Genomic DNA, 23,090 nt, shown 5'->3' on the forward strand with positions numbered 1-23,090 from the left:
TGCCTTGTACTCAGGTACATTAAGGACTGGGACCAGCAATTATTGTTGATTCGCGAAAACGAAGCTCCGCCCACAATTTGTACTATCAGTAAAATGGAGTTTTGCTGCTCTAATCTTTAGCTCAAATTCCGGAGCGTAAAACCTTAGTTTAAGTGTTTACTTTTTAGTGCAGTAGTTAGTTCAAAGCTATATACAGGCACTACCGTTAGCGCCTAACAGTGGGATCAGCTAAAGGTGAGATTTTCTAAATAAAGTACTTTTTCAGCTTAATATTTTGCATGTAAAGGCTAATAACTTACTTTTCATTGATCTCACTGTTAGGCGCTAACGGTAGTGCCTAGCTTTGAGTAGCTTTGCTGTAGCTTTGAACTAACTACTGCACTAAAAAGTAAACACTTAAACTAAGGTTTTACGCTCCGGAATTTGAGCTAAAGATTAGAGCAGCAAAACTCCATTTTTACTGCACAATTGATAGTAAAAATCGTGGGCGGAGCTTCGTTTTCGCTGAATCAACAATAATTGCTGGTCCCAGTCCTTAATGTACCTGAGTAGTTAAGGGTACCCACAGATGTGCATGAGGAAGTTCATATAAGACCATTGGAGCGTTAATTCGAAAGCTCCTTGTAGAAATTGACAGGAGTGCATGAATAGTGAACAATGATTAGCAATATAATGGTTACTTGTGCAATAAGGCACTCATATCATAAGCACTGGCAAGGTAAATAGCACTCGGCTTCGCCTCGTGCAATTACATTGCTTGTTACACTTGTGCTATTAATCCTATATTATCTTAACCAACAATTAACGACGGTTGCCACACCTGTGCTCTTTGATGTGTTTCCATGACCACATCCTAGTCCTCCTCTTGACGTCCTCCTCCAACACGGCAGAAATGGCGTACCTCCACCACGCCCTCAGGTCATCACTCACACCCCCGAGGGGCTTATACTTGAGGTACTTTTGGTTGATAGACATTCTATCAAATGACTCAACCAGACTCATAACGTTACGATACTGCAAGAGACAAGAAATGATGCAACTAAATACATATAAGTATACATGTAACATTTATTGCTGGTAATAATATGAATCACAGACTAACTGACCAGTGGGATAAGTCTATGCTAGTTGCTGTGTTATTATATAACTCGAGGGAACTATAACCGTAGATACTGAATGCACATTATAATCATTACAGGGAACTATAGCTCATAGTTTCCTGTTAAACACTCTCAAGTGGGATCAGAGATTGACATGCATAAAAACAAGGCTTGAATCTGCAACAGTATCGTAGCAAAACATACAGTAAGCAGGGAAGTGTTTAATATAGAGGGCGGCTTACACTCGAAGAGCTACATGTAGCTTACCTGCTGTTTTCCTAGAGAGATGGCAATGTGCTCTAGCACCACATTGACTAGTGCCTGAGGGATGGCCTCGTCCACCCCTGGCTTCATGGTCAGCTGCAACTTGGCCTTGGCACTGGTGGGACGCAGCACTACAGGGGGTAATGGAGGGGCAGCACAGAATTGGTGATTTGTAAAAATTCTCTTAATGGAAATTGTTGCTCTAGGATCAAAGTTGAAGTAGGGCTGTGATTATAAGGCAATTGAAAGCTATGTCTAACATCATCATCAGAGGTTCTATATAGTTAAACACAGTGTCTACGATACACACACACTTACGGAATTGCATGTCCGATGATGTGTCATGTGACCTGGCAATCCGACTCTTAAGTGTTTCCTGGATTGCGAAATAATAGTTTTTTTAATTTATGGGACGCTCTAAATTAGTTTTCAAAACGACTCTAAATTGTGGGCACCTGAGGCACCTAACGGTCGTCAAAGAACAGCTGTTTCATTCCTACGAATCTGAATCCTTACAAGGTACAGTGACTCACCGCCCAGTTGCTAGGCAACTTCCCGTCCAAGAGAAGACGAGCATCTGTGTTCCAGTAAAGGGACAAACAACTCATGTGCACAAGCTGTGGGGGGACAATACTCGTTCTAGTATTATATTCTTGTACACGTTAAACTCTTGTAAAGTTCTACATCCTCTGAACATGATAATAATAATTTTATGCGTAAGAAAGCTCTGGTATTAATTTTGTGGTAAAATGGGAGTAATAATCAAGCGTGAGACGTGTTTTATGAAATGTACGGGCACAAGCGCGAATTATCACGACGACCCCTTTACCAAATTATCTCTCTAGGCTACGGCGACCGTGTAATAAAAATGAAAGGGACGTACTGTATAACTTTTATTACACGCTTGTAAACTTGATGATGTGATACAAAAAGAACACAGTACCTGAATCACAAGCTCAGTAGTGACTTAGGCCCGAGGGCCGCAGAAGGAAACCACGGTGGTGTTACCGTGGAACCATGGTGGTATTACCAAGGAGACCATGGTAATAATCACAAGCCAACACTCACTGTACCTTATAGATAAGCTGCGAGACAGGGTCGACATCCTGACCTCCAATCACATAGTTACTATCTGTGCTCTGTTGTGAGGGGAAAATTCATAATCATGATGACTATCTCAATCCTCCATGGTCTTTAAAGTACATGTAATAGCTACCTCAAGCTGGAGCATAGCTAGACTAGCTGACTAGATGGACATGGCTATATAGCTAGAATTAGCTTGCCTAATTAATGGTCTATTACACGAGAAAGGACACATAATTCCATTAATTATTGAAAAGCAACAGGTTTGGGGAAGTGTTCATTATAACACCACACCATTAAGCAGCTCACCTGGACAACCAGACTGTCCAGCGTAACGCCCACACTGAACGGATGGGAGGGGTCAGTCACCTAGGGTACAGAGAAATTATGTGAATGCGTATACATACATGTAAGGAAGCAAGACCAAACGCTTACCCCATCCTCAAACGTTACATGAATGTTTCTGACGGTCACCTATATTGTGTGTGTGAGTGTGTTTGTGGGTGTAGGTGTGAGAGTGTTGTGAGTGTGTGTGGGTGTGGGTGTGTGGGTGTGGGTGTGGGTGTGCGTAGGAGAATACAATGAGTTTCAGATGGTGTTACACAATATCTAGGTGCAAAAAATAAAGGTGAAAAAAAGCAAATGTAGGCAAACATTGTAAGCTGCACTACCTTGACCTCATTTAAGTCAGCACTTAGACGTCACCTCATGTAGGAACACCAAGTTGTACAATTCATTCGTTCTTGCTACATATTTATTACACAGGGAACATGCTATACATAGACTGATAAAAAATGGAGCTGTCACATACGTACATGTACTATTCTCCATCACTAGTACAAACACTTCTCACTTGAACATTCCTGATGATCTGTGTCACCAGCTTCTCCACAAGGCCGGGGGCTTGGTTCTTCTTGTCTGCATGGTAACAATACACATTACACGCACTAATTACTAATACTATGTATCTGTACAATTAAGTGTTCAGCATTTTGAAAAAAAATTACCAATACCAGTACAACTACTCACTATCTCAAAAGAACTTTATATTAATTAGGCAAGCCGCTCACCATTCCCCAACCATTTCTATATAGCAGATGGACACTTCGATCTACCAAAAGTAATATTTTGCTACTTTACTCAAACCTACATGTATAGTATACTGCCAACACAGTGAGGAGAAATATCACTGGTAACGAAAGTTATAAAAATGCAATGCCAAAAAACGGGCGCATGTACAATTTCTGGCATTTTATGAACAGTACCTTTTGTTTCCAAGGTCTTTTTTCTAGCGTCTTCGATTTTCTTCAACTGTCTGTCTTTGTTGTCCTTCTTCTCCCGAGCATCTCTCTCTGCATCGTACTTGGCAGCTGCATGGGTGAAGCAAACAGTTGGCTGTTATAATTGTTGAATGTGAATAGTGGAGCCAAATGTGGGAAGGAATCTTAAATGCAAATTTGGGACAATTTCTCAGTTACAAATACATGATGTAATAGTTATTATGTTACCCCATTTCAAAGGTATTTCCTTAAACAAACTGTTTTATCTGCCCATGTCACAGAATTGGTAAGGTCACAACACTCTGTATCTACAGTCGAGTGTTGTACTCAACGAAGTACAGGGAATTAACAAACCATGCATGCAATATACAAGACACCCATCAGTTGTTACAGTAGTACACACATAATGTAAGTAGTACGTTGTACGCAATGTTACGAGCACGATCTACTAATTAAGGCCCACCATCCCTCAGCTCTAGATATTATAGCAATTGATGCAACCATTTACCAGAGGCAGGCCCAGCTACCACAAAGAGGCCATCCACCTCAGCCACTACTGGAGCACCGTACAAGTTAGACCAGGGGATCTTCAAGCGAAGTTTGTCTGCAATAGAAATAATATTAAGCATCAACTACACCACAACTGTGTGCATTTAGGAAAGTGCCAACATACAATACAAATCAGTACTTACCTAAATGTCCTCCAAATATCCTCACAGGCAAGTTGAGCTCATCCTGTAGATTATATAATTAATGTTTACTCAATAATTGCTCTACACACGCACCAGTGCATTTTCCTTGAGGTCAAGTCTTTCCAAAAGCACATCACCTGAAATCAGCAACAGTTCTTTAACAGTAACAACCATTAATAGTGTCAACCATTAATAGTATACACTAGGTATAATTTTGAGCGAAGCGAGGCTCTAATCGGGTCACGTTGAGATTTTGGAGAGAGAAAAAAGGATGACGATAGACACTGCTGATCAATCGAGCTAGTGGCTCTGGTTGCTGCAGACTGTAACGGTTCTACTTCAAAGTTGGAGGACGTGTTAGTGATTGTACTAGGACAAATCAGCTCCATTGTACAGCTCAGAAAGTCCTCAAGCCTTTTGCTCATAGCTAGACAATAGTTCTTAAATCGATCATTGACCTACAATCATTCTAGCACCGCCCAGCTACCTAGCTGTTGATCAGAGTGATGATTATGCGTAGCGAGGTTGCACTCTAGTCTACGTGTATCCGTAGTTACATTTTATATTGAAGAGCCCCCTGAAAAGTCAACAAATTTGTGTTGTGCTATACGGAGGTGTTACTGGTGGTAGACAGTAACATTTAAAAAGGGTGGGGCTCGATTACGCGTAATATCCCATATTAAAATTTTTTTTATAATTGTAGTCTCCACCCTTTATTTTTATCCCACAATTTCATATGTATAATCCGTATTCACCCGAATTACCGGGACACTCTATTCTAAGGGACACTTTGGACTTACGTAATTTTTTTCACTCTATATTGAGGAACAACAGGAAATGTAAATATTTTTAGACGTCCCGATCGAAAAAGAGCATGCCCCTAACGTCAGCTCAATAGAGACTCAAAACTCTTAGAAACTCTCTGGATTCTACTCTCTGGCACCGTAATACGTCACTGACGGTTGAAGACACCCCTTTGTAGACATGGACCCCGCGTACACAGCTTCTAAACTGCACGAAAGACATTTTAGCTGCAGAGCTAGCCTCGGCCTGGAATCGAGGCTGCGTACGTACCTTAAATGAGGAAATATTCGTTCTAATTACTACGGGACACCCTATAATACAAGGACACTTCGACTTTAACATAATATTTGTTGCTCTATTCCAAGGGACACTGCAAGCCGTAATTATTTTTTTGTGTCCCAGTAATTCGGGTGAATACGGTAATTATTATGGTGCCAGAATCAAATTTATAGCTCAAAACCAACCTCCAAATATTCCAACTTTCAGCTGAGAAGCATCCAGATTTTTCACATATGAGCCTAGGAAACGGTTCAATAGGTCCACTAACACCCCTTCAAACACCATGCTTCAGCCCTAGCTAGCTAGCTTAGAGCTTTTATAGTGATCTCGTAGCTGCAATTCACATGCACAATCCCGTGCAGTTTTCAGACTCGATTGGCTGAAAGGTCAAAGTTCCAACAAAACGACCACCAGGAGACTTTACTTTATCGCCTTATCAGATCATAGTCACGATCCCCTTTCTCAATTGAGAGCGGCCTGGAATCGAGGCTATATATACATGTACATGTTAGGTCAATCAGCTAATGAACTCTTGCAGGAGAATCTTCATACACTCCTGACTCTTGGTACTGGTATTATGAAGAGAATAGTCATGTACATATAAACATGATCACAATGATAGCACACATATTAGCGCTAATCAGCTAGCTATGTCCATGTCCTTTTTAGTTCAGAGTTCTTGGTTTAGCATCCACCACGGAGACGGAGCACCAAGTGAAGGGTAGACTCTTTCTGAATGTTATAGTCAGACAAGGTGCGGCCATCTTCGAGTTGCTTGCCAGCAAAGATAAGACGTTGTTGATCTGGTGGGATTCCTTCTTTGGCCTGAATCTTGGTCTTCACATTATCAATCGTATCAGAGGCCTCGACTTCAAGGGTGATAGTTTGCCAGTCAGAGTCTTGACACAAATTTGCATTCCACCACGGAGACGGAGCACCAAGTGATCGTTCTGGATGTTGTAAATGACAGAATAATTAATAATGAGATGGAGAGCTTATTAATGACATAATTATTATCGAGGAAATTTTAATGATAGGGTAAGGAACATCAAATTTAGCCTCTACACAGGCTCTCCTTTTTCTGTTCTTTATCACAATTGTTCAATAAGATAAAATACTGTATTAATCGTTCAATGAGATAAATACGGTATTAATTGGAGGAATAAAGAAAGAAATAGGCGTAGAGTTAGGAAAAAGGAGAGCCTGTATCGGGAAGTTGCGTGAGGGTAGAAGGGTGGTAGAAGGGTGAAAATGAGCGTGGGCATGCTGAGCTAGAGATGTTGGACTGCCCACGCAGAGATCTATGACTAATAAAACTTTGCCTGCAGCAAGCTGGACATGGACTTGGAACTGGAAGTTTGCAAGCACTAGAGCTAGCTATACCTTAGGCTTAGCTAGATGATCTACTAGTCTAGATTGTGTGTTCAGATTCTATCCTATTCTATCAGACTACTATCACCTTTTCTTGTGTCTTTCTACATGCTATAGTCTATAGTATAGGTCAAGTCATCATTATCATATAGCAGGTAGCTACTGCCACCAGAGCTGGCCACGCTGGTTCTCTGATCTGACTTGCAGCACAGCTAGCTTGTCTCAGTATACAGTACAGTACAGTCTTATTGACTCTGAATGCGTGGGAGAATACCTTACGTCACGATTGTGGGCTACATATCGCCCACGTTCATAAAAATCCTTGTGGATCACGCGATTTCCCAAACCAGGCCTTACTTTTCTTAACTGTACGCCCATTTATTTCTTTGCTGCCTCACTATGTCTTTCTATGATTTATGGATGAACAGTGACAACAGCAAGAAAAAGTAAGGCCTGGGAATAAGGCTACATCAAATTCACAAAAGACAACTATAATTATATCAAGGAAATTTATGATATGGTAAGGAGCATCAAATGCACAAAAGACAAACTGGCAAGATTATGATATGGTAAGGAGCATCAAATGTACAAAAGACAAACTGGCAAGGAATTGTGATATGGTAAGGAACACACATGCACAAAAGACAAACTGGCAAGGGATTATGATATGGTAAGGAGCATCAAATGTACAAAAGACAAACTGGCAAGGAATTGTGATATGGTAAGGAACATCAACTTCACAATCAACTTCACAATCAAAAAGTTACAAAAAAAATTATACAACGACTATAAAACACCGGCCACCACACCAACACCAACACACCTTCCTAGTTGTATAGAGCCCTCCATCTTGTCCAAGAGAGCCTAGAAGGCACTCACAAACGAGCCCTTATCAAAATCCTCGGTCCCTTCAGAGATGCTGTCAGCGTGGAGGAAGTTGTTCTTCACCTTCAAGCGGCAGCAATGAAGGCGGCCTGACTGAGAGCACTGAGGGGTAACACTAGAACAGGGGCAAACACGGTGATGTCTAGACCAACACGACTAGAGCTCTGCTCTCTTAGTGCCTCGGCCTGTGCAGGTGTGTGTATGAGAAGGTGGGTGATTTTACGAGCTTAAACTGAAAAAAAATGTTTGAACACAGATACATTGATGAAACCATAGTTCCCAATAGAATATTACTTCACTCGAATCGGAAGCAATGCTATTAGCTAACTTTATACAATAATTATTGCTCACGGTTCTAGTGGCTGTCTTTGCAGCTGCCTCTTTTGCCAAGTCAATCGTTTTCTGGTCCAATTTAAGTTGTGTCAAAATCTCGTTTACAAATCCCTGCAATAGAAATTAAATGGACAAAATAAGTTGAGATAAGTAATTTGGAGAACCTGTACATGTACATGCAGCTGACACCTTGATCTTATTAAGGAGAATTGTGACCTTCAACCTTCGAACTTTGGCCTTGACGCTGAGGTTAGCTGTATTGAGGTCGGTCTTGGGAGCGTTCTTCAACAACCTGTGAATGCACAAAGCATTAATACAATATTGAACGTGAAATACATATTTATTACACTGTGGAGGTTTTGGGTCAATTACCGGCTTGTTTGCAGTATAAAGAGAGAGTGACTACAACGAACTATTTTATCACTACAGTGGAGCTTATAAATGCAGGCTCCCTGATATAAGAATACCTCCATTCAACCATAGATAGAACAGTAGGAGGGATTGGAAACGAAAATGTTTGCGTGAAACACTCTGCGTTATAGGGTGTGGCTAAAACTACAAAGGATTATTTTTATAGTCAGCATGCTCATTACCTGTCTTGACTGCTCTACAATGTGCTGTGCATAGAAACAGTGAAATTGATCACTTTTAATGTTGATTTTTCTAAAAAGTCGACTAAGCCACTCAGCCACTATCACTAAATCTATAAAAATCCTCACTTATCCTCACTCACTTGGTGAGTGCTCCATTCTCTGGTACTATCAGGTAGGGAGAGTGTAGAAGCACGTGACAGAATCTTGTACGATAAGTATACGAATACACGCTTTGTGCAATATACAAACATGACTGTATGTGGACATACACATAAACATCAAAGGAAACCACATTTACTATCAGTACAAATTATCCCATACATACACCATATAATCTGGTTAATAAGCGCATGCACCTATAGAGGAAGGAGCAGACCTCTATGCACCGATGCGCTTATATAGAGATTAACCACGCCCATGACGTTTCAATGACGCATGCATGTGCACTTTTCTATTAGCTGGATCGTTCGTTGTCTGCAAGAGGTCTATAGTCATATCAGTAGTAACACACAACTAGTGAAGGAGATTTCTCATCTTAAAGAAGTGTGGAGACCTATAGTTGTTGGGCAGTGAACTGTGCTGAGAACCATGCGCCTTCTATTGAGGCTCTTGGTCTGTTAACCAGTATGCGCCTATTAGTTGATGTGCGCTTATTTACGATATACCTGCTGGCCAGAAGGGTCAGATCACATAAATGAAGTAAGTGCTTCAAGCACATGAAGTACCTTTTTTTGTCCGATAGAGTGTTCAAGTCCCGCCCTTCCATGTGTCTTGGCCTCCTCCAGTCTAGACGAGGCAGCTGCCGATAATCTGTATGGGTAGGAGGTGGGGTTAATATAGCAACCTGCACGGGCTCCTATTAGATGTCATTTTGATTGTTTATTAACAGTTAAATACATATACATGTAGTTCCGAGTGCATTGAGCACATTACTGTGTTTTGCAAGTTGCTTGTCATTGTGCACAGTAAATGGGCGTTGTCTATAGTACTACTGTGGTTACTGTGTAGCAGGTGGTCTAACACCTCTTATTAGGTGGCGTGTAGCAGGTGGTCTAACACCTCTTATTAGTTTAGCAGTGCAAGCAGCCATTTACGGAACAGATGCTTGCACTGCTAAACTAATAAGAGGTGTTAGACCACCTGCTACACGCCACCTAATAAGAGGTGTTAGACCACCTGCTACACGCCACCTAGTCATACCCAGTGGTCCAAACGTGCAAGTAGTATTTGGTGATGCTACACTTCATTACTGCTAAACTAAACAGATGCTTGCACTGCTAAACTAATAAGAGGTGTTAGACCACCTGCTACACGCCACCTAATAAGAGGTGTTAGACCACCTGCTACACGCCACCTAGTCATACCCAGTGGTCCAAACGTGCAAGTAGTATTTGGTGATGCTACACTTCATTACCGTCAAGCCATTTACGGAACAGATGCTTGCACTGCTAAACTAATAAGAGGTGTAATAACTTGCAACTCTGAAACTATACACATGCACAATCTGCTAAGGCTAAGCAAAAATGGCAGAATTAGCTGAGAGGATACAGCAAGGGAGAGATGACAGGGTGAAGGTGTACCCAATGACCTCCCCTCCCTACAACTGGATCTGTCACTTGAACATCGACGACAAGTACGGTGCAACTGGCTTCAAGATCAATCTACCTCATGTCAACAACTACACCGTTGTTGTCACCGCTGCACACAACTTATGGATAGATAATTCCTATGCCAACAAAGTCAAGTTGAAATATCAAGGAAAGGATGAAGTAGTTGAAGCAATTGCAAAAAACTTGTATGTACCACCGGAATATAAGAACCCAAACGATACTCCAGACTACGATTATGGTCTGATATTCTACCTGGATCATGAAAGCTGCAACGATGGATTCGGTTGGACGACTGAAATAAAAGACGAAGAACTACTTGGACGTATTGTAACCATTTGCGGGTATCCAGCCGATAAACAGAACAGAAGTATGTGGATCACAGGAACAGATATAACGAAGGTTCACCCACTTCGTATCGAATACTTGACCGACACAATGCCGGGGCAGAGTGGGAGCCCGATATACACCTGGTACCATGGCTACTGGACAGTCGTTGGTGTTCACACTTACGGAGATGCCGAATACAACTTTGGTCGATGCTTTGGGTTGCAAATGATCTCTAGATTTGTGAAAAAAATAAACTGCTTGAAAGCACTTCAATCAGTGGCATTTCCAGACGTTTATCTTCGTTGTTATAAAAGAAAAGAGTCGTTTGATGGGGAAAAAATCAATTGCCAATACCTTGAACCAGGTGATTTAGGGAAATTTTATATCTACCCCGTGTACATGCCACCGTCCTTAGCCCACGCTGATATCCTTCCCAAATTTGTCATTGAAAGTGCAAATACTGAAGACTTGTTCTTTCGTCTGGAGATCGAGGGAATGACGCAAAATGATAAATACGTTGGGGGTGCCAAAGTGTATAGCAGTGTGTGCGAGGATAGCAAGGTCAATGAGACAGAAATGTTTTATCTGAGAAAAGAAACAAGAGAAGACGCTGTTTACTCATTTATAAGCGTGGCATACCCGACTTGCCGCATACGAGTAGACGGCAGAAATGTGAGAAGGAATGAGCCTAATGGTTCTGGAAAAGTCAACTGCCAGTACTACGCTCTAAACAAGAGCACAGGGCCGTATTTTGAAGGTTTGAAAAAAACTTACAAAAGTGCTGAAGATGAGGAACGGATTCGGATTCAGATGTTGATTAAGTGACTGTATACTACATGTACATTTGTATTCAGTATGATACTGTAGTTATACCACTTCTGTGTAGTATGCTGAAAGCATAATATTATAAGCTTTGATATTGTCTATGTAATAATTATAGTTAGACACTGTTTAGGAAGTTTCTACATGATTTAGAAGCCCAAAGGGCTGGTTGTAGTATCCCGAACGTAGTGAGGATTCTACTAGCCCTGAGGACTTCTAAATCATGTGGAAACTATAGCAACCATGAGTCTCTAGCCAATCAGATTTAAATGTTCTAATCTAGTCTTTGTTACATGATTTTCTAAGTGAAGTATATGATTTTCTAAGTAAGTACATTTCTAAAAATGTCTGCTGATACCATTGTGTAGGTGAATGAATAAGCTACAACATATCCAAAATGTTTCCATGAAAACACAAGGTAGTGGGTTTGTGGTGATTAATAAAACAGTAAACAATTGTTATAGTTGGTAATCAGTTAGGGAGAGAAAAGGCCAAAAGTTTCCGGCTAAGGTTTGGAACTCTGTCACAACATCTATAGATAGTTTGGCTATCTTATGAAAGGTTAGATGTTGCTTAAATATATACACATCCTCCGCAGTGCTACTTTTTAGTGCCGTTTCGGTTAGGGAGAGATATGAAGAAGATCTCACGGCTAAGGTCCAAAAATTACACCGAGTAAGCTTGAATAAATTGCTTAACTTTTGATAATGTGCAGAAATACTCTAAATCTTGAGATACATTTAAGTACAACTATACTCCACCTATTTTTGTATTCTACTCTCTAGACTGGATGCACTGTAATCGAGGTTCCGGATAATCGAGGTTCTACTGTAGTAGGGATCCAGAGGAGAGTATTATCTGATGGCCCATTCACAGAATACTGACATTGCCTTGTAGCTATAAGGATACCCATAGATGTGCATGAGGAAGTTCATATAAGACCATTGGAGCATTCAAATCATGATGTGACTTTTGAATACTCCTTGTTCTTGCTATAGGACTAGAGTAATTGAACAATGAATCATAATGATTAGCAATCAATAGTTTATAGTTACTTGTGCAATAAGGGACTCATATCATAATAAGCACTGGCAAGGTAAATACGTAGCACTCGGCTTCGCTTCGTGCAAACAAGAGTATAATCAAGGGAGTATAAAAGAAGAGAGGGCATGCAACTCCACTATCAGCTAGTACACGTAGCTAGCAGAGTTCAAACGTGGGCGGAGGAATGTGTGCATTTGCATGAAGTGCTAAAAATATTTTTAGCATTTCATGCACAGTCATACACATTCATCCGCCCACGTTTGAACTCTGCTCATTGGAGTTGCATGCCCTCTCTTCTTTTATACGCCCTTGGTATAATATTATCATTTGTAGCCTTGATAGTTTTGTGCATGGGAATACTTTAGTCACTTTGTGCCTTCATACAAATTATCGTTTGTGTAAATAATTGTGAATATTTGTAAACAATTGCTAATTAGTGGGGGTGGTTAGTTGCTAGGTTACCATGAAGGTGTCATGGCACCCCTGGGGTCTAGGTTACCTGTAGGAAATAGTTACAAGTGATTTCAATCTATGGTTCACGTGAGACCGAGAAAAACATGCAAATATTCCGTTAAATTATAATAGCTGCATAGCAAAAGGTTAAATTAAATCAGGATTTCAAACAGTTAGTGTTTATATTCAGAAATTTATGTTTTTTGTTATTTACTTATTTATGTCTAGCACAGTAGTTGTAGGGGAGTACCTCGATACGAGTTAAAATACCCTTGTGCAATAAGTTTGTAGCAAAAAAGGGATGGGTGTATGTATTTTCAAGTTGCACGAGGGTACAGTGTGCAAATAATAGATTCACACATTCTGTGTAGCCTACTGCGGAGGAAGAGAGTAGTACCTGCATGCAAAACTGTATCCCCATTTATTTGACAGTGCCGGAATTTGAATGCATATAAAAGTTTTTCTCCTAGCCAGGTTACCTCCCACCTCCCTATAATAACTATACGCAAATGCTAAAGTCTATTTGCATTGAGTTTGGCCCTGGAAGTTATGTGGTCAATTATGGCTTCATTTATGCTTTATGTGGTGGACAAGTGCCTGGAACTTCTACATGGAAAATGCTAACTTTTAACTGGTTGGAGGCTCTACAGCATATACGTACTAGATAGAAACGCTTTTTAACAAGGAATCCAATGGTATATGAAACTTTGAATTTCAGTGAAGGATGACAAAGTTATGACAACTTTGTGAAGGTCAAACTCAACATAAATATAGACTTTAGTAAAGATCTATGAACAGAAAATGGGTCAGAAGCGATAGAGGCGAAACCAAGAGGTCAAGAGTATGAAACCATGCAAACACATGAACCCCCAACCAATATATTGCCAATTTGGTCTTCTTTCCGTCTGCAACCAAGAGGGCGGGGGGTATGAAACCAAATACATGAAACTCCCCTAACCCATATATTGGTCTTCTTTCCGTCTGCAACTAAGAATTCAAGAATATGAAACCAAACACATGAACCTCCCAACACAAATATTGCTGGTTTTCTTTCCTCCTGGGAAGTATACCCACATTTCTGTGGGTCACTATAATCAGCTCCATGACTGAATTTGTATACCAACACCTTCTATCAGCTGAGAGGCTTACATGTACTATAGCACTAAATTACGACATTGAGCAAAATTTCACTAGCGACACCTAAGTATACATGAACAAAAGTCTAGATGATTCACAGCTGAAACTTCTCCCACCTATACGAGTCACGTAGCCCCCCCCCCCATACTAGTAATATAGTGAGAGTATATACAAATGGATGAGTCAATAATCGTCCTGTCCATGCATGTGCTAATTTTCACCTAATAATTAAACTTGGGGGAAAATGAACTAATATAGATATCAGACGTCGAATATGATATCTGCTCAGAAAACTTGCTGTGGACAGTGTAAATTGTAATCATACGGCACCCCATAGGTACCTATACTATGTCTGGTGTTTGCACTATTAATTCCTTCCATTTTCTGCATGTGTTCAAGGCCTTTTTTCCCCCTAGCCAAGGTTACCCACTGATACACGACTACCGACTATACACAGATACTACAGTCTTCATGGACAGGAAATTAGTCAGAGGCAGGTATTCCCCAACCAGGTCAAGGGTATAAAAAGGCTAACTTGCAACTCTGAAACTATACACATGCACAATCTGCTAAGGCTAAGCAAAAACGGCATAATTAGCTGATGGGGATACAGCAAGGGAGAGATGACAGGGTGAAGTTGTACCCAATGACCTCCCCTCCCTACAACTGGATCTGTCACTTGAACATCGACAACAAGTACGGTGCAACTGGCTTCAAGATCAATCTACCGCATGTCAACAACTACACCGTTGTTGTCACCGCTGCACACAACTTATGGATAGATGGTTCCTATGCCAACAAAGTCAAGTTGAAATATCCAAGAAAGGCTGAAGTAGTTGAAGCAATTGCAAAAAACTTGTATGTACCACCGGAATATAAAAACCCAGACGATACTCCAGACTACGATTATGGCCTGATATTCTATCTGGATCATGAAAGCTGCAACGATGGATTCGGTTGGACGACTGAAATAAAAGACGAAGAACTACTTGGACGTATTGTGACCATTTGCGGGTATACAGGCGATAAACAGAACAGAAGTATGTGGATCACAGGAACAGAAATAACGAAGGTCCACCCATTTCGTATCGAATACTTGACCGACACAAAGGAAGGGCAGAGTGGGAGCCCGATATACACCTGGTACCATGGCTACTGGACAGTCGTTGGTGTTCACACTTACGGAGCTGTCGAATACAACTTTGGTCGACGCTTTGGCTTGCAAATGATCTCTAGATTCGTTAAAAAAATGAACTGCCTGAAAGCACTTCAATCCGTGGCATTTCCAGACGTTTATCTTCGTTGTTATAAAAGAAAAGAGTCGTTTGATGGGGAAAAAATCAATTGCCAATACCTTAAACCAGGTGATTTAGGGAAATTTTATATCTACCCCGTGTACATGCCACCGTCCTTAGCCCACGTCGATATCCTTCCAAAATGTGTCATTGAAAGTGCAAATACTGAAGACTTGTTCCTTCATCTGGAGAGCGAGGGAATGACGCAAAATGATAAATACGTTGGGGGTGGCAAAGTGTATAGCAGTGTGTGCGAGGATAGCAAGGTCAATGAGACAGAAATGTTTTATCTGAGAAAAGAAACAAGAGAAGACGCTGTTTACTCATTCATAAGCGTGGCATACCCGACTTGCCGCATACGAGTAGACGGCAGAAATGTGAGAAATGAGCCTAATGGTTCTGGAAAAGTCAACTGCCAGTACTACGCTCTAAACAAGAGCACAGGGCCGTATTTTGAAGGTTTGGAAACAACTTACAAAAGTGCTGAAGATGAGGAACGGATTCAGATGTTGATTAAGTGACTGTATACTACATGTACATGTGTACGTAGTATGATACTGTAGTTATACAACTTCTGTGTAGTATGCTGAAAGCATATTATAAGCTTTGATATTCTCTACGTAATAATTATAGTTAGACACTGTTTAGAAAGTTTCTACATGATTTAGAAGCCCAAAGGGCTGGTTGTAGTATCCCGAACGTAGTGAGGGTTCTACTAGCCCTGAGGACTTCTAAATCATGTGTAAACTATAGCAACCATAAGTCTCTAGCCAATCAGATTTAAATGTTCTAATCTAGTCTTTGTTACATGATTTTCTAAGTGAAGTACATGATTTTCTAAGTAAGTACATTTCTAAAAATGTCTGCTGATACCATTGTGTAGGTGAATGAATAAGCTACAACATATTACATGTGTATGCAGTATGATACTGTAGTTATACAACTTCTGTGTCGTATGCTGAAAGCATATAATTATTGCTTATATAATCGTAATTTAACGAGCTGACACTAGCTATTACATGTACGCACGCACGTATAGCAACAACACAAGCGTTGATTGTCTGCAGTGACATAAGTGCCAGTGAGGATTATAACAGTCTGTCATCGGTCAAAAACCGACCAAATGGCTCAAATGACAGGCCCACCATCAGCTTGAGCGGACACTATTGACAGACCAAATATGCTGAGCTGGCTAGATAATCTAATCTAAAGAGCATGCGCACCATATAGAATATCAATTAATCTGCCACGTGTAAGAGAAGTTTAGCCAGTTATTAGTAAGGCTACTGGTACTATACTGTAGCTTTTTTAGTGCTAGCTAGTACAAGAAGACAGTGACTACCTTCAAGCAGTGGCACTCTCAGATCTCTTTAAAGTGAATGTTGAATGACTTATTGAACTATATTTTTTTGATAAGTCTAAAAAATCGATCAGCGACACAACTCGATGGTGTAGTACAGAGCTAGAAATTGAACACAATGAAAATTTAATTTTTGTTTAGACCATTGGATTAACAAACGTTTTTTACCGTTGTAATTGTTGAGTTACATGCTGACCTAGCATATATAAAGTCAATGACCGATCATTTTGCAGCATGGTCTGACAAATGTCAGCTAGCAGAAAAAATTATAATCCTCACTGAGTGCTAAACTAGGGTTCAAGCTGGCGCTGTGCTAATGCCTCTCGCCATGTTTTTGCTTTCGCTCACAAGTATTAGAAAGGTTAATAATTTGCAATAATTATGATTTCAAATTGACAGAATAGGTGTTAGCAATTGATTAAACACAGTAACGAATAATATAAATTGAGTAATTATCAGAAAAGGTTGGTTTGTGGCTTACCTGGACCTCAACAAAGCTGATTCTCTGCAAAATGGATTCTCTTACACGTGGTATTGAGCGCGCATGCGCATTAGATCTACATCCAGGAATAGGGGTGTGTCTGCAGTTCAATCAATAATGGCTACTAAAATAGCTAGCTTCTTTAGCAGCTCTTTCTAACTCTTGTAGCCAACAAAAAGCTAGCGCTTAAGTGCAAGGCTAACTCATAAGTTGAATAGAAAGTTTGTGCGAACAGATGATGCTATGAAAGATTCTGAAGAGACTGCAACAGCCTTCAACGTGAGTCAAACTAGCCATAACTCGAGAAAGAAGCTTTAGTTTGCTAATCCACGAATCAAAATCCAAGAGAACGTGGCTAGAAGCCTATAGAAGCTGTTAGTTTTCATCGCATTGTAACCGTTGAGCAGTTATAGCTGGAATACACACACACACAGACAGACAGACAGACAGACAGACAGACAGACAGACAGACACACACACAGTCAGCTTTACCGTATCCCTCGTGCGGCTACGCCTCGAGGCATAATTAGAGTACCGTATAGTGCGTATATTTGGCAAATGAAGCAATTGAAGTTTGGCAAGCCTCATCTTGATTCGACAAAATAATGGTCAAAATACATATGCCATACGGTATACTAAATTAATTAATACAAACTCCATTAAAACTTCAATGGGGACACCGTCTTTTTTTGCACAGTAACTATGAGTACTCGAAACATTAGCCAATTCCAAAACATTGTCGGTAGCAATACGGACTGTGTACATGTACAGTAGAACCTTGATTATCCAGACAGCTTGGTTTCAGAAGCAGGCCAGATAACTAAATATGCCTGAAAATCGAATGGATAAAGCACGCCTTGATTCACCCACTTAATTGGTGCACGTGGGCGTCTGCGCATGTGCAGAAAATAAGCATTCCTGTCTCTATGGTAACAGTTGTAATGCTCATGCGCATATAAGAGACACGACCATTTTCTGATTAGTTGAGTTTTGACCCTATCATAGAGAAAATTGCCAAGCCGGATAATCGAGGTTCTACTGTAGTAGGATCCAGAGGAGAGTAGTATCTGATTGCCCATTCACAGAATACCGACATTGCCTTGTAGCTAAGGGTACCCACAGATGTGCATGAGGAAGTTCATATAAGACCATTGAAGCGTTAATTCATGACTTTTGAAAGCTCCTTGTAGAAATTGACAGGAGTGCATGAATATTGAACAATGGTTAGCACAATCAATATAATGGTTATTTGTGCAATAAGGGACTCATAATAAGCACTGGCAAGGTAAATAGCACTCGGCTTCGCCTCGTGCAATTACATTGCTTGTTACACTCGTGCTATTAATCCCATATTATCTTAACCAACAATTAACGACGGTTGCCACACCTGTGCTCTTTGATGTGTTTCCATGACCACATCCTAGTCCTCCTCTTGACGTCCTCCTCCAACACGGCAGAAATGGCGTACCTCCACCACGCCCTCAGGTCATCACTCACACCCCCGAGGGGCTTATACTTGAGGTACTTTTGGTTGATAGACATTCTATCAAATGACTCAACCAGACTCATAACGTTACGATACTGCAAGAGACAAGAAATGATGCAACTAAATACATATAAGTATACATGTAACATTTATTGCTGGTAATAATATGAATCACAGACTAACTGACCAGTGGGATAAGTCTATACTAGTTGCTGTGTTATTATATAACTCGAGGGAACTATAACCATAGATACTGAATGCACATTATAATCATTACAGGGAACTATAGCTCATAGAGATTGACACGCATAAAAAACAAAGCTTGAATCTGCAACAGTATCGTAGCAAAACATACAGTAAGCAGAGAAGTGTTTAATATAGAGGGCGGCTTACACTCGAAGAGCTACATGTAGCTTACCTGCTGTTTTCCTAGAGAGATGGCAATGTGCTCTAGCACCACGTTGACTAGTGCCTGAGGGATGGCCTCGTCCACCCCTGGCTTCATGGTCAGCTGCAACTTGGCCTTGGCACTGGTGGGACGCAGCACTACAGGGGGTAATGGAGGGGCAGCACAGAATTGGTGATTTGTAAAAATTCTCTTAATGGAAATTGTTGCTCTAGGATCAAAGTTGAAGTAGGGCTGTGATTATAAGGCAATTGAAAGCTATGTCTAACATCATCATCAGAGGTTCTATATAGTTAAACACAGTGTCTACGATACACACACACTTACGGAATTGCATGTCCGATGATGTGTCATGTGACCTGGCAATCCGACTCTTAAGTGTTTCCTGGATTGCGAAATAATAGTTTTTTTAATTTATGGGACGCTCTAAATTAGTTTTCAAAACGACTCTAAATTGTGGGCACCTGAGGCACCTAACGGTCGTCAAAGAACAGCTGTTTCATTCCTACGAATCTGAATCCTTACAAGGTACAGTGACTCACCGCCCAGTTGCTAGGCAACTTCCCGTCCAAGAGAAGACGAGCATCTGTGTTCCAGTAAAGGGACAAACAACTCATGTGCACAAGCTGTGGGGGGACAATACTCGTTCTAGTATTATATTCTTGTACACGTTAAACTCTTGTAAAGTTCTACATCCTCGAACATGATAATAATAATTTTATGCGTAAGAAAGCTCTGGTATTAATTTTGTGGTAAAATGGGAGTAATAATCAAGCGTGAGACGTGTTTTATGAAATGTACGGGCACAAGCGCGAATTATCACGACGACCCCTTACCAAATTATCTCTCTAGGCTACGCGACCGTGTAATAAAAATGAAAGGGACGTACTGTATAACTTTTATTACACGCTTGTAAACTTGATGATGTGATACAAAAAGAACACAGTACCTGAATCACAAGCTCAGTAGTGACTTAGGCCCGAGGGCCGCAGAAGGAAACCACGGTGGTGTTACCGTGGAACCATGGTGGTATTACCAAGGAGACCATGGTAATAATCACAAGCCAACACTCACTGTACCTTATAGATAAGCTGCGAGACAGGGTCGACATCCTGACCTCCAATCACATAGTTACTATCTGTGCTCTGTTGTGAGGGGAAAATTCATAATCATGATGACTATCTCAATCCTCCATGGTCTTTAAAGTACATGTAATAGCTACCTCAAGCTGGAGAATAGCTAGACTAGCTAACTAGATGGACATGGCTATAGCTAGAATTAGCTTGGTGTACGCACATAGGATGCCTAATTAATGGTCTATTACACGAGAAAGGACCATTAATGGAATAATTATTGAAAAGCAACAGGTTTGGGGAAGTGTTCATTATAACACCACACCATTAAGCAGCTCACCTGGACAACCAGACTGTCCAGCGTAACGCCCACACTGAACGGATGGGAGGGGTCAGTCACCTAGGGTACAGAGAAATTATGTGAATGCGTATACATACATGTAAGGAAGCAAGACCAAACGCTTACCCCATCCTCAAACGTTACATGAATGTTTCTGACGGTCACCTATATTGTGTGTGTGAGTGTGTTTGTGGGTGTAGGTGTGAGAGTGTTGTGAGTGTGTGTGGGTGTGGGTGTGTGGGTGTGTGGGTGTGGTGTGTGGGTGTGCGTAGGAGAATACAATGAGTTTCAGATGGTGTTACACAATATCTAGACCTGTGCAAAAAATAAAGGTGAAAAAAAGCAAATGTAGGCAAACATTGTAAGCTGCACTACCTTGACCTCATTTAAGTCAGCACTTAGACGTCACCTCATGTAGGAACACCAAGTTGTACAATTCATTCGTTCTTGCTACATATTTATTACACAGGGAACATGCTATACATAGACTGATAAAAAATGGAGCTGTCACATACGTACATGTACTATTCTCCATCACTAGTACAAACACTTCTCACTTGAACATTCCTGATGATCTGTGTCACCAGCTTCTCCACAAGGCCGGGGGCTTGGTTCTTCTTGTCTGCATGGTAACAATACACATTACACGCACTAATTACTAATACTATGTATCTGTACAATTAAGTGTTCAGCATTTTGAAAAAAAATTACCAATACCAGTACAACTACTCACTATCTCAAAAGAACTTTATATTAATTAGGCAAGCCGCTCACCATTCCCCAATCATTTCTATATAGCAGATGGACATTTCGATCTACCAAAAGTAATATTTTGCTACTTTACTCAAACCTACATGTATAGTATACTGCCAACACAGTGAGGAGAAATATCACTGGTGACGAAAGTTATAAAAATGCAATGCCAAAAAACGGGCGCATGTACAATTTCTGGCATTTTATAAACAGTACCTTTTGTTTCCAAGGTCTTTTTTCTAGCGTCTTCGATTTTCTTCAACTGTCTGTCTTTGTTGTCCTTCTTCTCCCGAGCATCTCTCTCTGCATCGTACTTGGCAGCTGCATGGGTGAAGCAAACAGTTGGCTGTTATAATTGTTGAATGTGAATAGTGGAGCCAAATGTGGGAAGGAATCTTAAATGCAAATTTGGGACAATTTCTCAGTTACAAATACATGATGTAATAGTTATTATGTTACCCCATTTCAAAGGTATTTCCTTAAACAAACTGTTTTATCTGCCCATGTCACAGAATTGGTAAGGTCACAACACTCTGTATCTACAGTCGAGTGTTGTACTCAACGAAGTACAGGGAATTAACAAACCATGCATGCAATATACAAGACACCCATCAGTTGTTACAGTAGTACACACATAATGTAAGTAGTACGTTGTACGCAATGTTACGAGCACGATCTACTAATTAAGGCCCACCATCCCTCAGCTCTAGATATTATAGCAATTGATGCAACCATTTACCAGAGGCAGGCCCAGCTACCACAAAGAGGCCATCCACCTCAGCCACTACTGGAGCACCGTACAAGTTAGACCAGGGGATCTTCAAGCGAAGTTTGTCTGCAATAGAAATAATATTAAGCATCAACTACACCACAACTGTGTGCATTTAGGAAAGTGCCAACATACAATACAAATCAGTACTTACCTAAATGTCCTCCAAATATCCTCACAGGCAAGTTGAGCTCATCCTGTAGATTATATAATTAATGTTTACTCAATAATTGCTCTACACACGCACCAGTGCATTTTCCTTGAGGTCAAGTCTTTCCAAAAGCACATCACCTGAAATCAGCAACAGTTCTTTAACAGTAACAACCATTAATAGTATACTACGTATAATTTCAAGCGAAGCAAGGCTCTAATCGGGTCACGTTGAGATTTTGGAGAGAGAAAAAAGGATGACGATGGACACTGCTCAATCGAGCTAGTGGCTCTGGTTGCTGCATCCTGTAACGGTTAGACTTTAAAATTGGAGGACGTGTTAGTGATTGTACTAGGACAAATCAGCTCCATTTTACAGCTCAGAAAGCCCTTGTTCAAGCGTTCTGCTCATATTATAAGCTAGACTATGGGTTCTTAAATCAATCGTTACCTAGCACCGCCCAGCTACCTGTTGATCAGAGTGATGGCGAGGTTGCACTCTAGTCTACGTGTAAGTCAATAAATTTGTGTTGTGCTATACGGAGGTGTTACTGGTGGTAGACAGTAACATTTAAAAAGGGTGGGGCTCGCGTACATGCACGTAATATCACATAATAATAAACAATTAATTTTAATAATTGTAGTCTCCACCCTTCATTTTTTATCCCACAATTTCATATGTATATAATTATTATTATGGTGCCAGAATCATTATAAATAAATTTATAGCTCAAAACCAACCTCCAAATATTCCAACTTTCAGCTGAGAAGCATCCAGATTTTTCACATATGAGCCTAGGAAACGGTTCAATAGGTCCACTAACACCCCTTCAAACACCATGCTTCAGCCCTAGCAATTCACATGCACAATTAATTACAGTTTTTTCTAGATAGCTGAAA

The 23,090-nt window shown here is 40.6% G+C and overlaps 4 protein-coding genes across 5 annotated transcripts in view; 2 read left to right on the forward strand and 2 right to left on the reverse strand.

Moving 5' to 3' along the window:
- The window catches only part of LOC135343079 (intermembrane lipid transfer protein VPS13C-like), a 142,039-nt gene extending 136,166 nt beyond the window's left edge, over nucleotides 1-5,873 (reverse strand). For both annotated transcript variants that reach the window (XM_064540029.1, XM_064540028.1), the window contains exons 1-13: nucleotides 5,688-5,873; nucleotides 4,513-4,556; nucleotides 4,420-4,462; nucleotides 4,236-4,331; nucleotides 3,713-3,817; nucleotides 3,301-3,365; nucleotides 2,883-2,921; nucleotides 2,757-2,816; nucleotides 2,438-2,503; nucleotides 1,898-1,981; nucleotides 1,683-1,740; nucleotides 1,368-1,495; nucleotides 821-1,014 (exon numbers count right to left, since the gene is read on the reverse strand). In XM_064540029.1, the coding sequence (XP_064396099.1) occupies nucleotides 821-1,014; nucleotides 1,368-1,495; nucleotides 1,683-1,740; nucleotides 1,898-1,981; nucleotides 2,438-2,503; nucleotides 2,757-2,816; nucleotides 2,883-2,921; nucleotides 3,301-3,365; nucleotides 3,713-3,817; nucleotides 4,236-4,331; nucleotides 4,420-4,462; nucleotides 4,513-4,556; nucleotides 5,688-5,787 (1,082 nt within the window). In that variant the 5' untranslated portion in view covers nucleotides 5,788-5,873. The remainder of the gene's footprint in view (nucleotides 1-820; nucleotides 1,015-1,367; nucleotides 1,496-1,682; nucleotides 1,741-1,897; nucleotides 1,982-2,437; nucleotides 2,504-2,756; nucleotides 2,817-2,882; nucleotides 2,922-3,300; nucleotides 3,366-3,712; nucleotides 3,818-4,235; nucleotides 4,332-4,419; nucleotides 4,463-4,512; nucleotides 4,557-5,687) is intronic.
- Nucleotides 5,874-6,244: 371 nt separating this feature from the next.
- LOC135343094 (intermembrane lipid transfer protein VPS13A-like) lies at nucleotides 6,245-23,079 on the reverse strand. Its single transcript, XM_064540046.1, has 18 exons — nucleotides 22,932-23,079; nucleotides 22,288-22,331; nucleotides 22,195-22,237; nucleotides 22,011-22,106; nucleotides 21,488-21,592; nucleotides 21,076-21,140; nucleotides 20,645-20,683; nucleotides 20,519-20,578; nucleotides 20,185-20,250; nucleotides 19,648-19,731; nucleotides 19,433-19,490; nucleotides 19,118-19,245; nucleotides 18,601-18,794; nucleotides 9,410-9,494; nucleotides 8,281-8,383; nucleotides 8,110-8,202; nucleotides 7,697-7,943; nucleotides 6,245-6,452 (listed from the first exon to the last, which is right to left on the reverse strand). Exons 1-15 carry the CDS (start codon nucleotides 23,029-23,031, stop codon nucleotides 8,342-8,344), a joined length of 1,209 nt encoding a protein of 402 aa, XP_064396116.1. The 5' UTR covers nucleotides 23,032-23,079; the 3' UTR covers nucleotides 6,245-6,452; nucleotides 7,697-7,943; nucleotides 8,110-8,202; nucleotides 8,281-8,341.
- Nucleotides 10,179-11,517, forward strand: LOC135343092 (uncharacterized). Its single transcript, XM_064540044.1, has one exon. The coding sequence runs from the start codon at nucleotides 10,208-10,210 to the stop codon at nucleotides 11,444-11,446; it is 1,239 nt and encodes a 412-aa protein (XP_064396114.1). The 5' UTR covers nucleotides 10,179-10,207; the 3' UTR covers nucleotides 11,447-11,517.
- Nucleotides 14,646-16,191, forward strand: LOC135343093 (uncharacterized). Its single transcript, XM_064540045.1, has one exon. It carries the CDS (start codon nucleotides 14,679-14,681, stop codon nucleotides 15,891-15,893), a length of 1,215 nt encoding a protein of 404 aa, XP_064396115.1. The 5' UTR covers nucleotides 14,646-14,678; the 3' UTR covers nucleotides 15,894-16,191.
- Nucleotides 23,080-23,090: the final 11 nt, after the last annotated feature.

Source organism: Halichondria panicea, chromosome 10, assembly GCF_963675165.1.
Source record: "Halichondria panicea chromosome 10, odHalPani1.1, whole genome shotgun sequence".
Taxonomy (NCBI): domain Eukaryota; kingdom Metazoa; phylum Porifera; class Demospongiae; order Suberitida; family Halichondriidae; genus Halichondria; species Halichondria panicea.